Source organism: Cricetulus griseus, assembly GCF_003668045.3.
Source record: "Cricetulus griseus strain 17A/GY chromosome 1 unlocalized genomic scaffold, alternate assembly CriGri-PICRH-1.0 chr1_0, whole genome shotgun sequence".
Lineage (NCBI taxonomy): Eukaryota > Metazoa > Chordata > Mammalia > Rodentia > Cricetidae > Cricetulus > Cricetulus griseus.
In genome coordinates, this window is record NW_023276806.1 from 10366802 (window position 1) to 10381090 (window position 14289).

The 14289-nt window shown below is 39.3% G+C and overlaps 1 protein-coding gene across 12 annotated transcripts in view; it reads left to right on the forward strand.

Annotated features, from left to right (window-relative positions):
* Adgrl2 (adhesion G protein-coupled receptor L2) overlaps positions 1-14289 on the forward strand; it is a 173034-nt gene that overhangs the window by 122792 nt on the left and 35953 nt on the right. For 10 of the 12 annotated variants that reach the window (XM_035451260.1, XM_035451258.1, XM_027395941.2 and 7 more), the window contains exons 4-7: positions 1-56; positions 6250-7050; positions 12969-13262; positions 14002-14105. The exon at positions 1-56 is cut by the window's left edge and continues 54 nt beyond it. In XM_035451260.1, coding sequence (XP_035307151.1) covers positions 1-56; positions 6250-7050; positions 12969-13262; positions 14002-14105 — 1255 coding nt within the window. The remainder of the gene's footprint in view (positions 57-6249; positions 7051-12968; positions 13263-14001; positions 14106-14289) is intronic. The other 2 variants (XM_027395952.2, XM_027395953.2) reach the window with 1 other exon arrangement.

Below are 14289 nucleotides of genomic sequence, written 5' to 3' on the forward strand. Positions count from 1 at the left end.
TCCATGTCCCGGAACTTACAAATACCTTGAAGTTCAATATGAATGTGTCCCTTACAGTAAGTATGAAGTTTGTATTTTCTCCTTTCTCCAGCCTTCCTTGTTGGAGCTGAAAGACTACACATGTGAAAGAAGCGTATGTTTATGGCCTACAAAACCATTATGCATGCAAAGCGCTCCCAGACTTGGGGCTCCAATTAGCTTCATGAAGTGTGGAAGGGAGCCATAGTGTGATGCTGGCCAAGTGTCTGTCTGTGTTCTTAAGTGTTTGGCTTTTAAGGCTAGTGTTTTTTCCAGAAAACAAACTTGAATTAGCTATTCAATAGGGCAGATAGAAATCTGTACTTTTGCCCAATACCAGTTGCTGACAAATTGGTTTGGCTCACAGTTTTCTGAAGAAGGAATTGACTTGCCTTCTAATCGTGAAAGATTTGAATGGCTACCTGCTGTCGTGGTAACGTGAATGCTTGGGTAAAGCTACCAGATCAGAAACTGAGGCAAGAGTTGTTCCCTTTCTTCCATGTCCTGGAAGGAAGCAATTCTTTACCAGATTCAGTCAGGGAGTCTTGAAGCTTAAAGCAAAGCCAAGAGTACAGACAAATCATCCAAAAGTCCTGTTCCTGTTTCTGCTTTTAAACTGTTAGCATCATGCTTAAGAACTTGCAAAAGACTTAAAATCCAATTGGAAAATTTATAAGTAGATGTCAGTATTTTCTTTCCAGTTTCAGAATGCATACTTCTCAATTATTTTCATAGACTGAATAGGGTAGAAAATACCTTAATATATAGTTCAGGCAACCTAAAAATTCGAATGTATTGCCTTATCGTCACAAGCTAGTTTAGTGCTTTTTTCCCCCCCTTTGCTTTTTTAAGTGGAATCAAAAATTCATGTCACAATAGTGCAGAGGTGTTTGAAGTGAGAGTTTTAGATCAATACTTCTACTGATTTCAGAAACTTTACTATACTTTAAACCTAAACAACAACCAGAAAGTCCCAAACAGTTGGAGCTGGATGCTGTTGTATATGTGTGCCTGTAGCCCTATGGGCATTGATGATTGAGGGCCTTCTGGGCAACATAGGGAGACCCCATCTCAACATAGAAACCCCAAAAGGCCAAATTCTGATAAATAAATTGGCAGATCTAAAAAGGTGATGACACTTTCTAGCATATACTGTGACGAGACGCTCTGTCCTCTCTGCCACAATTTTGATAAATTGATTTTGTGTGTATATGGTGTCAGTTAAAGGCCAAACACAGATTACCCTTCTCCTCTCGTCCCTGCTCTGTGTTCCTGTGTTATGTAAACAGATACGCTTTGTGTTTTCAGTATCTTCTGTGCCATTTGTAGGATTGGAAGCCCCCGAGTGAGCCGATCTGTTAAAGTGTTGCTCCTGTGTGGTGCGGTGGCTTTACTTAATCACTCTCCTGTGCCACTCGAGGAACTTTGTATTCTTTTGAGCTAACCAAAATTTTTGTTCCACGAAGTCCCTCTCCCTTGAATTCAGCCTGGTTTCTGTCCTCAAATTAGACAAGGAATACAGCATCCATTCCCAAACAGTGGAATCAGTCAGAGCTGTCAAGAATTGTCTTTCTGCAACCTGGTCCCTGTAACCTAGTCTCAGACACCATAAACAGTGATAAGCAAATATTACTTACAGACTCTTTAAGTAATCCCTTGCGCTGTTTAAGAAAGGAAAATGTGGATATCTTCTGGAACGTCTAACTTTCAAAATTTTACTTTTTCAGTTCTCCAGAAGTATTGTATATTGTGCACTAAACTTGCAAATAGCTGTACTCAGAGAAGTATTTGCTCTTTTTATTTAGTTTTTGTCCTTCAAAATAAAAAGTAAACCCAGTAATTAATTTGCTGTTGCCTTTCTAGATGTTTGCAAGAGGCAGAACTAAGTCTATGACTTTTGTTTTCTTTTTTGAAGACTAGAAATGGTTATCATTCCTATATACCGTACAGTAGTGACACACTATTCGGCGCACGGTTGCAGCTCATGTGAAAATGCAATGCCCGGCACTCTTAGATCACTCTGATCTTACACAGTTCCTCATTGCTTCCGGTTCTCCCTTCTCTCTCCTCACGCCCCTGTCTGTGAGATCCGCTCCTCGCATTCACTTTTATCTTAAGGGCCTGGCTTTGAACATTCCTGGTTTTAACAATGCATTCGCTTTTCCGTAGCATTTACATACTCCTTTCTCACATAGATTTAAAACAAACAAACAAACAAACAAACAACAACAGCAACAACAAAATGTCATCGTCATAAAGTTCATCATGTATGCCTTACCACTTGGCTTAATGGCAACCTCTACCTCTCCCCGTAACAAATCCTTCAGGAACCTCAAATACTCCAAAGTGCCCCATCGTGTTCTCAATGGTTTCCAAGTTTCCATGACCTCAGAAAACATGGCAACAAATGCAGGCTAGCAAAGAACATTAGAAATACCCCTCTTTAGTTTCTATTGTATGTGCCGTTTTACATTTGTCCAGGTAACATAGGTATCAAAATCACTCACGCAGGGAATTCTTTACTGTGTGTAGGATGTAGGTGTTACAGCATGTGAGTGTGCATTAACACGGCATTAGGGGAGTTGGAAGGGAAAGTTCAGACTGGACCACACATCCCATAAACAGGCATTGCTTTTCAGTCTCGTGCCTACTTATTTCAAATTGCCATAATATGTAAGGATTTTATCTTGATGTTACCTACAAGTTCTCTCATTTGATGAGTAAATTGCATTCACGTTGATGCATTAAATTAATATCAATGAATAAACGTGAGATTATTTCAAATGGAATAGTGTGTCACTTCAGATACAAAGTATGTAGGCTGTAGGCAATTTGGGTCCGTTTTTTTGTCTTGTACATCCGTGGAGTCCTCTGCTGATGTTGGTGGGTGTGTACTTGTGTGTTTGGTCCATAGAATATTAAATATATCCTTGTAATTAATTCATAGAGTCTCTTAAGACAATTTGCATATATTTGGCATGTGATATCAAAAGCAGAGTATTGTTAATTTTATTGTATTTTTATATTTCTCTGGTACAATTTTGGCTGATCTGACAGATATCTACCCTTTTGATTTTATAAAAATTTTCATATGGAGATTTTTTTTCCTTTTAAAGATCCATCCACTAATCATTGAAGGTTTTACTTATTTTATGTAAAAATTTTACTTTGAATGTAATTTGTCAGTTATCATTGGATACAGATTGTATAAAATTCATACCCATTCTCTTTTTCTTCATGTGGTATGGTTTACATCCTAAATAAATGAAGTAATTTCTGTTCATGTTTTACTCAGTGACTGCACTGTAGTTTTACCAAGTCAAATAAAAATAATCCAGTGATCTTCAGTGAATGAACAATAAAACATACGTTTCCTTAATTTTTTTAACTGAACTGACTTTGAAGCTCTCTTGTAATAAGTAAACATTGTAAGAAGTGTTATTCCCATCTCTTATAGCAATTGCTTTATGTGAATACAATTATTGTTTCCTTAAGGAACACTAAGGCTGTCTATAAATTCAGTCTGAGCACCCTCACCACTAATGGGCTCTCCTACCCTCCTCCTTCCCCCATGGCCGGGCGGGATTGATTGTGAGCAGGTACAATGTGCTCCTTGTGGAGGAGTGCTGTTAGGACCAAGCACTACAGAAACAAGTGCCGCTTCCAAAGCAGCGTACTGCACTTGTCCTGTTTCCCCTCATACAGTCAGAAGCATACCAATCAGAACAAGTGTGTTTCCTGAAAGTGCTTAAACAGACCACGTTGGTTAAGCAGGTTGTCTCTTAATTTAGAAATTATATGCTGTTGCTATGGCAAAAAAAGTTTTTTTCAAATATTTGTGTGATGTTTCTCTCAAAGGAGTACCAGAAGGTCACTGTTTTATCTTGACGAGTAATTATAATTCTAAAAAATATGTAATCAAGCTGAGACTGTAATATAATGTGCAGCTACACTCTGAATAATCAGTAGTCACACACACACACTCTGGTGCATTTTAAAAGGGAAGAAGAAGAAGAAGAAGCATAGCATGAGTGGAGTTTTTTTTTTTTTTTTTTTTTTTTACACTCAGGCAACATCCTTGAGCGCCTACGCTGAATCTAAGCCTTGTTTTGTGTGGGTCCTCATTGTAGGAGACTACGTGTCAACTAGTATCTTACTGCGCCTTTCACGGCACACGGCGCACTGCCCTAACCACACAGGGTTTCTCCCTACTCTTGCTCTCATGCCCTGCCTGGGCCGGGTCTGCCCTGTGAAAGTCTTTCCCTTTTATTGGGTCTGTGGATCAAGATACTTGCTGTGAATGCTGGGTATGACAGTCGTTGCATGCGGGCTTGCTTTCTGTGTTAATAATGGAAGTAGAAAACAATGTCATGATGAGCTAACCATGATTCTTTCTTCCTTTTCTTCCCTGCCACCTCTGCTTGCTTTTCCCTTGTATGTATTTTGCTTACTTTTTTAAATAGACTTAATATTGCAAGTTTGATAATGTATATTATACATAATATGTAAAATTAAATAAGAATTTTGAAATGTAAACTTATACACAACTTTAAGTAAATTTGCAAATACTTAATGGGCATTATCTACCCCTTCAAAAAAAAATCCCTATTGGGTGAGGGGAGATTTATATATTCAGGGAAAGGGGGCATTTTGTTAAGTGGTTAAGATGGATTTTTCTAAAAATAGGAAATAATAGAAAAATAATTGAATGTATACTGAGATGCATGACTGTGTAGTTACCTCTCATCTAAAAATATCTTTGGGGAAATGTAGCCAACTTGATATTTATTAAATTTGACTGAAACTCCAAAGTCAAAGTTGTCAGTCTTATAAATGTATTTTCCTGCCATGCTTGTATAATTAGAGTCAGTTTGATAACAAAGCTCACAGAGACCAAATGGAGATGACACACCTGTGCATGCTTTTATGTCTGTAGTGTACACGTATAAAGGAAAACTTGGTCAGAATGCTGCGTGGCGTTGGCAAGGCTAGAGTATGTTTAGCTTGCATTAGGAAGAGTGTCATTATTTATTCAGGCCCACTAAGTGAAGCAGCATGCCAACTTCTTTGTCTTGCCTCCTTAAGCTACTAAAATGATTGATCCGTGTTCTTTTATGTAACTTTAGAATCTCTCTCCTGCTAGGTTCTCCTGTGTGTTTGTTTCTCTTTACCCAAAGTAGTACAACTTCCTTATTCTTCCTATATTTAGCATCTATTACGAATTCAATCTTAGACTAATAGTCAATTTATTTTTAATCTTTTTTTTTCTTTTTTTCCTTGCACTTTTTTTTTTATTTTTCTTCCGATGCTTAAAATAGAAGTGGAGCAAAAAGGTAAATACTGTGCCCAGTCTCAACCCCAGCTCCCTGTTATGTGCCTTATGGATGTGACCCTCCTCCCTCCCCTTCCCTGCAACCCCGTATTAAATGATCAGCAGGACCTCATAACGCACCCCATAAAGGCGTCAGCTGTCCACACTGAAATTGTATGGCTGCTAAATCTGTCGATGGGGTAAAATTCTGAAGTCGGCGAAGGGGAACTGCCCTTTCTGTTTCTTTCCTACCCTCTATCTCTTTCTCTGACACCCTTGGATATTTTCTTGTTATTGAAGTGTCATCTTGCCTGGCTTCCAGAACCCTCTCCGTAGCATGCCATGGTTCCAGGGTCTCCTGGTCATCTCATCATGCTTCCCTTGTGTTGACTTTCTCTACTCCCGATTGCACCCTCCTAAAACTTATATTCTCCAACTCGAAGCACCTGTAACTTCTATAAAAAGCTCAAAATAAGTCTTCACATTGAGTTTTCTGGTTTATTTGCCTCATTTTGTGGGAGGTGCTAAAGGTGAATGGGGGGGTTAGAAGTCAGAGTGTTTGGGTTGGAATTAAATACTTATCCACGCTTAAGCACAGGGTCCAAGTTTTGACGCATGCATTATCTAAATTATTAGATAAAATCACAATTCAGAAATCTAAATTTTTACCTTAGTGTGAGGGATCCTAAACATAGGTTTGTATTTGTGAAAATAAGTACCAGCTACCACACACACTGGTACCTTGATTAGAAAACCTTTGGGAAACAAGGCTAGTATGTATAAAATAGAAACTTCGAAAAATTGAATGCTGAATAAGATGGATTTTCCTCTTTTGATTTGTGATCAGTAAAATGTGTGATTACCTGTGCCATTTTTTTTAAAACTTTGTTCACTTCTTGTCTTTTCTCTGTGACTGTTAGTTTTTGTGTGTCCTGGGACCTTGAAAGCAATTGTGGACTCACCATGTATATATGAAGCCGAGCAAAAGGCAGGTGCTTGGTGCAAGGACCCTCTTCAGGCTGCAGATAAAATTTATTTTATGCCCTGGACTCCCTACCGCACTGATACTTTAATAGAATATGCTTCTTTAGAAGATTTTCAAAACAGCCGCCAGACAACAACCTACAAACTTCCAAACCGAGTAGATGGTACTGGATTTGTGGTGTATGACGGAGCTGTCTTCTTTAACAAAGAAAGAACAAGAAACATTGTGAAGTTTGACTTGAGGACTAGAATTAAGAGCGGTGAGGCCATAATCAACTACGCCAACTACCACGATACCTCACCCTACCGATGGGGAGGGAAGACCGATATTGACCTGGCTGTGGATGAAAATGGCTTATGGGTCATTTATGCCACCGAGCAGAACAATGGAATGATAGTGATTAGCCAGCTCAATCCATACACGCTTCGATTTGAAGCAACGTGGGAGACGGTGTATGACAAGCGGGCGGCATCCAACGCTTTCATGATATGCGGCGTTCTCTATGTGGTCAGGTCCGTGTACCAGGACAACGAAAGCGAAACGGGCAAGAACACAATCGATTACATCTACAACACTCGGTTAAGCCGGGGAGAATATGTGGATGTGCCTTTTCCCAACCAGTACCAGTACATTGCCGCAGTGGATTACAATCCAAGAGACAACCAGCTCTACGTGTGGAATAATAACTTTATTTTACGGTATTCTCTGGAATTTGGTCCACCTGACCCTGCCCAAGGTAAGGATGCTTGACGTTAGCTCTCTGTCATCTGTGCTGCTTCCTTTCAAGGGACTTGTGAATTTTTCCCAAAAGATGATCTGGTATATGGCAGCCCTGTTCTGCACAATTTTCTATAACTCAATTTGTTCATTTAAATGTTGACTTCAAGAAATGATAGCATCGATCAGTTTAGGACTGACTTTGTTGCTAAACATAGAGCAACTCCTACAAATTGGTTTCTACCTACCTGTGTTCTGAGCTGATTACAGTATGTTCTCAGATATTTAACCTCTTGGCACCAGTGGTAAAGGGAAATGTGTGTTAGGATGTCCCAAGAGAATGGCTAAGTTTGACATACATGGCCAGGGTTACATGTTCTGGAATCTTGACATCTGTGCTCTGGGTCTGGAGAGGGACTCTTCAAAATTCTTCCTCTTCCTTTATGATACCTTGCTCAGCCTAGATAGGGGGCCGAAGGCCTTGTTCCTGTCTCAAGTGATTGTGACAGACTTTTGAGATCCCATGGGAGGCCTCAGCCTCTCAGGAGTGAATGGGGGTCGGGTGGGGAGATGGTGGGGGGAGTGGGGGGACCGGAGGGAGAGGGAACTGGCATTGGTATTTAACATAAGATTGTTTTAAAATAATAATAATAAAACTGAAAGAAAAAGTTATACACTTTCATTTCCTGATAAACTAGTAGCCATTTTAAGTCAGTGTTTCTGTTACTACTCAACCTGAAACATATGACTGTAAGTTTTAAGTAAGTCCAAATGATCTGTGCTGTGCTAGCTCTGCCAGCATTTTCTTGACTTTCGTCCCCTGCAGGTGTATTTAAGAAAGAAGAGTATTTTGGAAAGTAGTGTTAAATTTTTAGAAATATAATTTGATTTACCAAGTGATTTCAGTTCTATGAGAAACAGATTCTTGGTGTAATTACATTGATATTTTAGTTAGAAAGAGATGACTCAGGAAAAGAAAAGTAACTTGTTAATGATTATTGGCTACAATACTAACAGTGTCTTTTCAAAGGAATGATGTTTGTAGGCTTAAGGTATAAAACTAATATTTTATTCACTGAGTAAATTGTAGTTTTTTAATTTAGAAGTTACTAAAATATTTGAGAACTGAAAAGTTTGTGAAATGATGACATTAGTCTTTTCACTGAGGTGAAACACGCCCGTCTATTACAGCACTATAGTTAGACATATTCACAGTCGTTTACATACAAACACTACAGTTAGACATATTCACAGTCGGTTACATACAAACACTACAGGTAGATATATTCACAGTCGTTTACATACAAACACTACAGTTAGACATACTCACAGTCGGTTACATACAAACACTACAGTTAGACATACTCACAGTCGGTTACATACAAACACTACAGTTAGACATATTCACAGTCAGTTTCATATAGACACTTCTCTTTAGATGTGTTATTAATAAGTTCTAAATATTGTCATATTGCTCAGGACCTTAAAAGGGGAAACCAGAGCTTTTTATAATTGAATTTCAAATTTCAATCTTCATAGAGTACTAAATTACGTGTTGAGTTTTACTTGTAAAGAAAAAGCATTGGCAGCATTCTGATGAATCATGTGTGCCCAGAGAGAGTTGGTTTAAAAATCTGTTGTTAAAATTTTCAGGAGCAAAATCCCCTTTAACAGCATAAATCTTTGCTGATAGCCTCTTAGAATCATTTTTTTTAAGTATGTGATGTCTGTTTGCTCTAGAGGCTAGCTGTTTTGGATGCTTGGTACATCTTAATTTTTCTAAAAGGTACTACAATGCTTCTGTTTCATCCCTCTAGCCTGGCAAAAGGCAGACTGAAGCCATTGACAAGCTTCAGGCATTGGTTAAAATTGCATTGATCTTCCCTTCACCTTTTTTGTGGGCTTTCCCGCCTTGACAACTATTACAGTTGTTTTGGGTGGCAGTAGAACGAGAGAGAGAGAGAGAGAGAGAGAGAGAGAGAGAGAGAGAGAGAGAGAGACCTTAGAAAGCGCTGTTTCCTAATGAGGCAGGAGTGGCAGGGCTGAGAGTGCTGTAGTGTGTAGATTGTTTTCATTGAGTATAGATTCCGTTCATCATAACACAATGACCCACCTTCTTGGCTCAAAATATCTCTTTAGAACGAGAATAGGCAACAATGGCTTTCCCACGTGCCATCTATGTGCTAGTGTATATTCCAGTCAGAAGGCTTTGGTAATTTAGGTGTTTTTCAGAAGGAGTCCTTACACGAAGCAAGTGAGCCTTCCCATGACAGTGTTTTATCACTCCAAATAGTTAGCCATTCTTCCATATTCCCAGAATATACAAATTCATATTGACCCCTTATTAAACCCTAAGTAATAAAACATTTTACCTGACCTAAATTTTTCTGGCTGCTGTTTGACCCATATTCTTATTCTCTCTCCTTATAATGTATCTTCTTTGGCTTCTGGAGACACATCTTTCTCTTGTGAGGTGTGTGCTCTATATATGCCCATGAGGTGGGGTCTCACAGAGCTATCCTGGCCAATAGATGTAGGTCAAGCCAGTAAGTCGCAATCAGCTTTGCAGAAGCAAGACTCAAGAAACGGATACGGCCAGGGGACAGAGCAACCAGAGGAAGTGAGTCTCTGCTTTCCCCAACCCAGCAGCACACTTGTGCAGCTAAAATTCATACGTAAGTCTTAATGGAATGGGTTGCTGAGAAAAGAGCTTACAGGATTAAAGAACAGCCTACGCTGTATTTAACAAACAAAATAATAAAAAAATAGAAAACAGTTTTATGCTCCGTGGATTGTAGGTGGTCACAGGTATAAAGGACGCTGAGACGTCATCTGTTGTTTTCCTGTGCGTTGTTCACCCTGCAAGCTCATCACTTGCAACTCTCTTCTCAGTTTTTGCATCAAGCCTTTCTAGTTTCTCATGGTACAGTGTGTTATTTCTGTCTCCTGATCTTTTTAAATACTTGAATATTTACCTTTTCTTCTCCCCTGTGAGTCATTTTCTTTGTTGGCCCATACTACTTCCAATTTTCCCTCTTTCCCTCTACCTAAAACAGGTCTCAGGAAAAACCCTGTTTGGTTCCATTTTAACTCTTCAGTCTATCCATATAACTTGATATTTCTACATCTTCCTACAGATCTAACACCTCGAATATTAACCACAAAATAGTATATCGTTAGGCAGTGTGGGGCATTTCCTGAATATTTGTTTGTCTGAGAAATCTGAATTCTGCAACAAGTAAACATGTTTTTAACAAAGGAGTCAGTTTTGTCATGTTACATTTTCTGACTGTCTTTCCACCGATAGTAAATGGTAGACAAAATCGTTTTCTACTTATTAAAGTCTTCCTGGGTACCAAGCCAGTGTGTTCATTAGCACCGGCTCTTTGGTGTCACTCAAATGATGCACAGTAGGCAGTAAGTCAGTCCAACTCTGTGTTTCCTAGGAGGCCTGAAGAACAGAATCCTAGAAAAGGTTGGTATTCACATTACTATCTGTTTTGTGCTGCTCTTCGAGAATGTTCTCAAAGTTTGGTCCTCTTGTCATGTTTGTGATGCAACTTGATCTCCTGTAGTCCGGAGTAAGGGCAGATTGCTTTGTAGGATGCTGTCCTTTCTCAGTCTCTGAACAGCCTCTTACCTAGAAAGGTAAGATCAAACCTTGAAGAGGATAACCAGGTGACCTTAAATCAGTTGCCTGACTTCTCCATGGCCAGATTTCCATGTGTGTGAAAATATAATTTGTACCTGTTTCATGGAGCATGGTAAGACTTGATCTATTGATGCAGGTTGTTGGTTGTCAGGACATCTGGCTACAACTGCTGAATAAATTCCAGCTTTTATCACCACCAGATGCCCTGCTGGTGTTTGTCTCTGTTTGTTGAAAGAGATAATGATTTTCAGAAAGACATCTTCAATATTAAAATACAAAAACTTGAAGCCTTGAAGTATCACTAAGTTCCCATCTTCAAAAGTCCCCCAAATTCTAGTTGCTCCCATTGGTTTAGTATATTTGCAAGAAATGCTTGGATGCATGGCTGGACCTGGCTACACCAGTCCGGGGAGATCGTGCTATTTACAATGCCTTATTCTTCACTGACACTAAGAATTGTGGTGTTAATATGCATCTGAGTAAGTCCATGTGTCCTGATTAGTTTACTGTAAAGAGATGTATAAGGAGTATAAGTCCAGCCACGCGATGGACTTATCCCAGCACTCAGGAGGCAGAGGCAGAGGCAGAGGCAGAGGCAGGTGGATCTCTGAGTTCAAGGCCAGCCAGGTCTACAGAGAGAGTTCCAGGACAGGCTACACAAAGAAACCCTGTCTCGAAAAACCACACAAAAATGTGTAAGTCCAAACCATTTCTTTGCGCCCTTTGCTCAGTTCCCTCTGATTCCTCACTCCCTCTCGATTGAGCTGCAGTCATTTGACACTTCTGCTAAAGATTGTGGCGCTTTGACAAATGTTAATTGAGGAAGCCTAGCTGCATTGTAATCAAAAGAAAATTACACAGGTTTAACAAGATGTCAGGAGGGAACTTTCAGAGACAAAGACAGACAGGTTTGAAGACTTTTCCACAGCAGCTGGCTAGGCATGTTATTTGACTGATGTACACAGACGCCTCTCACACGACCAATCATTTTAGCCTAGAAATAAAACACGCATGCCTAGAATTTTCCCAGTGAGATGGGAGGAGGAACCAAAGTGTAGTGTGTCTAATGATATCGTCACACCTAAAACCTCTAACTTAGCATGCTCTCAACTGTTAAGAACTACATAAATACTTGTAAGGCAGGGCCTAAAATACTAGACATAATAATAATGAATTCGAGTGTATTTTTAAATTCTCAGTATTGCGGTTTGTTTCTTATGTACAGGTAAAACAAAAAATTAATGGTTTTTAATTGGTGTTTGTTCACTATACATAGTGACAGATATCACTAAGCTTTTCATTTGAGCGTACCAATGTTAATATTCTTATAATGCAAGAATAACTTACTCATACATTTTAAATTTGAGGCACTCTGTACATAGATTTCAAGAATAAATTTGAAATAACTGTAAACATGAATAAAACTTTAGATATTTTCTGACAGATTTTAAATGATAGTAATTTTTGCTAACAGATTTCCCAATGGTTAGTTATTAATGGAGACAATAGTTGGGTGCTGTTGTTTCAAATCTAGTTGACTTAAGTCTTTGATAGCTATGCTGGGGGATCAAAACAAAACTTTTCTTAAAATGATTTGTTTTGTTTTGTTTTGAAATGTGTAACTGTAGTTCTTTTACGTTCTCTGCTAAGGATCAGTGAGATAATGAAAGGTTGAGTTTTGAATTCATGATCTGTTCTAACCCCTGTCTGGGATACAAAGCTACATGGTGCGCTCTGCCCTTTCATCCCCACCTTTGCAAAGTAAAGATGCCAAGCCCAGAACAGCATGAGCGTGCCAGACTTATCTTCTGTTTGGATGTAATCAGGCATGCTCAAAAATCCCTCAAGCACGAATGGCTGCTGGCTGGGAAGATGTCAGTGTTTGTTTTCCTGCAGGATGTGGAGTGGGTGACTTCAAATCTTTTTATCATCCTAATTATCCATAATTGTCAGAGGTTTTCTTTTCTCTTGATCTTTTGCGCTTGTTGATAAAGTGTGTTTGTATAATAGAATCTTCCATGTGTTTAGCGCTTTATATTGAGGTTGCTCTTAAATCGTGTGTTCATATGTCACTGAGAGCTTAGCTTACATGGTCATCTTTTAACCTTATGAATAAATTGTAATAGAAGTGAGTTTTTTCTTCTTCTCCTTCCTTACTATAATTCTGTTTGTTGATTTGGGTTATATGGATGGGTGAATGCGTACATGCATACATTCGAATACGTGTGCCTGTAGGTGAGCATGAGGGTGTGTTTGAGATTAATACACTCATCTTTTTTTCATAGTGCCTACTACAGCTGTGACAATAACTTCTTCAGCTGAGCTGTTCAAAACCACAGTGTCAACCACAAGCACTACTTCCCAGAGAGGCCCCGTGAGCACCACAGTAGCTGGACCTCAGGAAGGAAGCAGAGGGACAAAGCCACCTCCAGCAGTTTCTACAACCAAAATTCCTCCTGTAACAAATATTTTTCCCCTGCCAGAGAGATTCTGCGAAGCGTTAGACGTGAGGGGGATAAAGTGGCCTCAGACTCAAAGGGGGATGATGGTTGAACGACCCTGTCCCAAGGGAACCAGAGGTACTTCCTGCCATATATTGTACAACACAATGTGTGCATTTGAAGTTTAATGAGTGGCTTCTAAATGACACCGAAGCAGTTTCATTAGAGGCAGATATTTACAATAGCCAATCTCATTAGTTTGTTACATTACAAATACAGTTTCCTGATACAACATATTTTAAACTACTAAAGTCAGCAGGGCGGGAGGTGTTGGCGCACGCTTTTAATCCTAGCACTTGAGAGGTAGAATTCACAGAGAGGTGAATCTCTGTGAGTTCAAGGCCAGCCTCATCTACAAGAGCTAGTTCCAGGACAGCTAAGGCTATTTCGTCTTGGAAAAAAAAAAAAAAAAAAAAAAAAAACTAAAAAACCCATCAGAATTACCCACGATCAGGCTCAGACTCACCTGTCATATTAGCTATGTCCAAACTGAGCCTTTTACCCCGGGCCTCTAACAAGGCTCCCCTACATCCGCCTCTCTCCTTATGACCATCACTTTGGATGAGTCCCAAGAATGTCAAGGGCTCTTTGGGCTTTTTTGCTCTAAATGTCTCATGTTGCTATGCTGACTTTATGCTAATTGTTTGTAACCTTTTGCATTGCATGCTACTTTTTATCGGTTATTGTCAAATACTTCTATTAGCATTTATTCAAAATTTAACACACAGTCTAGGATCATCATAACCAATTTCCCAAAAGCTTGCTGGAAAGAAAAAAATGGCTTCAGTTTCACCATTGCTTACTGCATCTGTTGCAGGAACGGCCTCGTATCTCTGCCTGGCTTCCACAGGAACATGGAACCCCAAGGGCCCCGATCTTAGCAACTGCACCTCTCACTGGGTGAATCAGCTGGCTCAGAAGGTGGGTTAGAATGCTTGATGTGATATGTTTGTTGATTGAGGGCTTGAAGTTCTAACATAAATTATTTAGTTTGCTATGTTAAACTAGGCTCTGTGTTTCTTTGTTTAACATAAACTTTTTTTTGTTTTTGTTTTTGGGCTTTTTTTTTTTCATTTAAAGCATAGTTTTGTCTGTAAACTAGTCA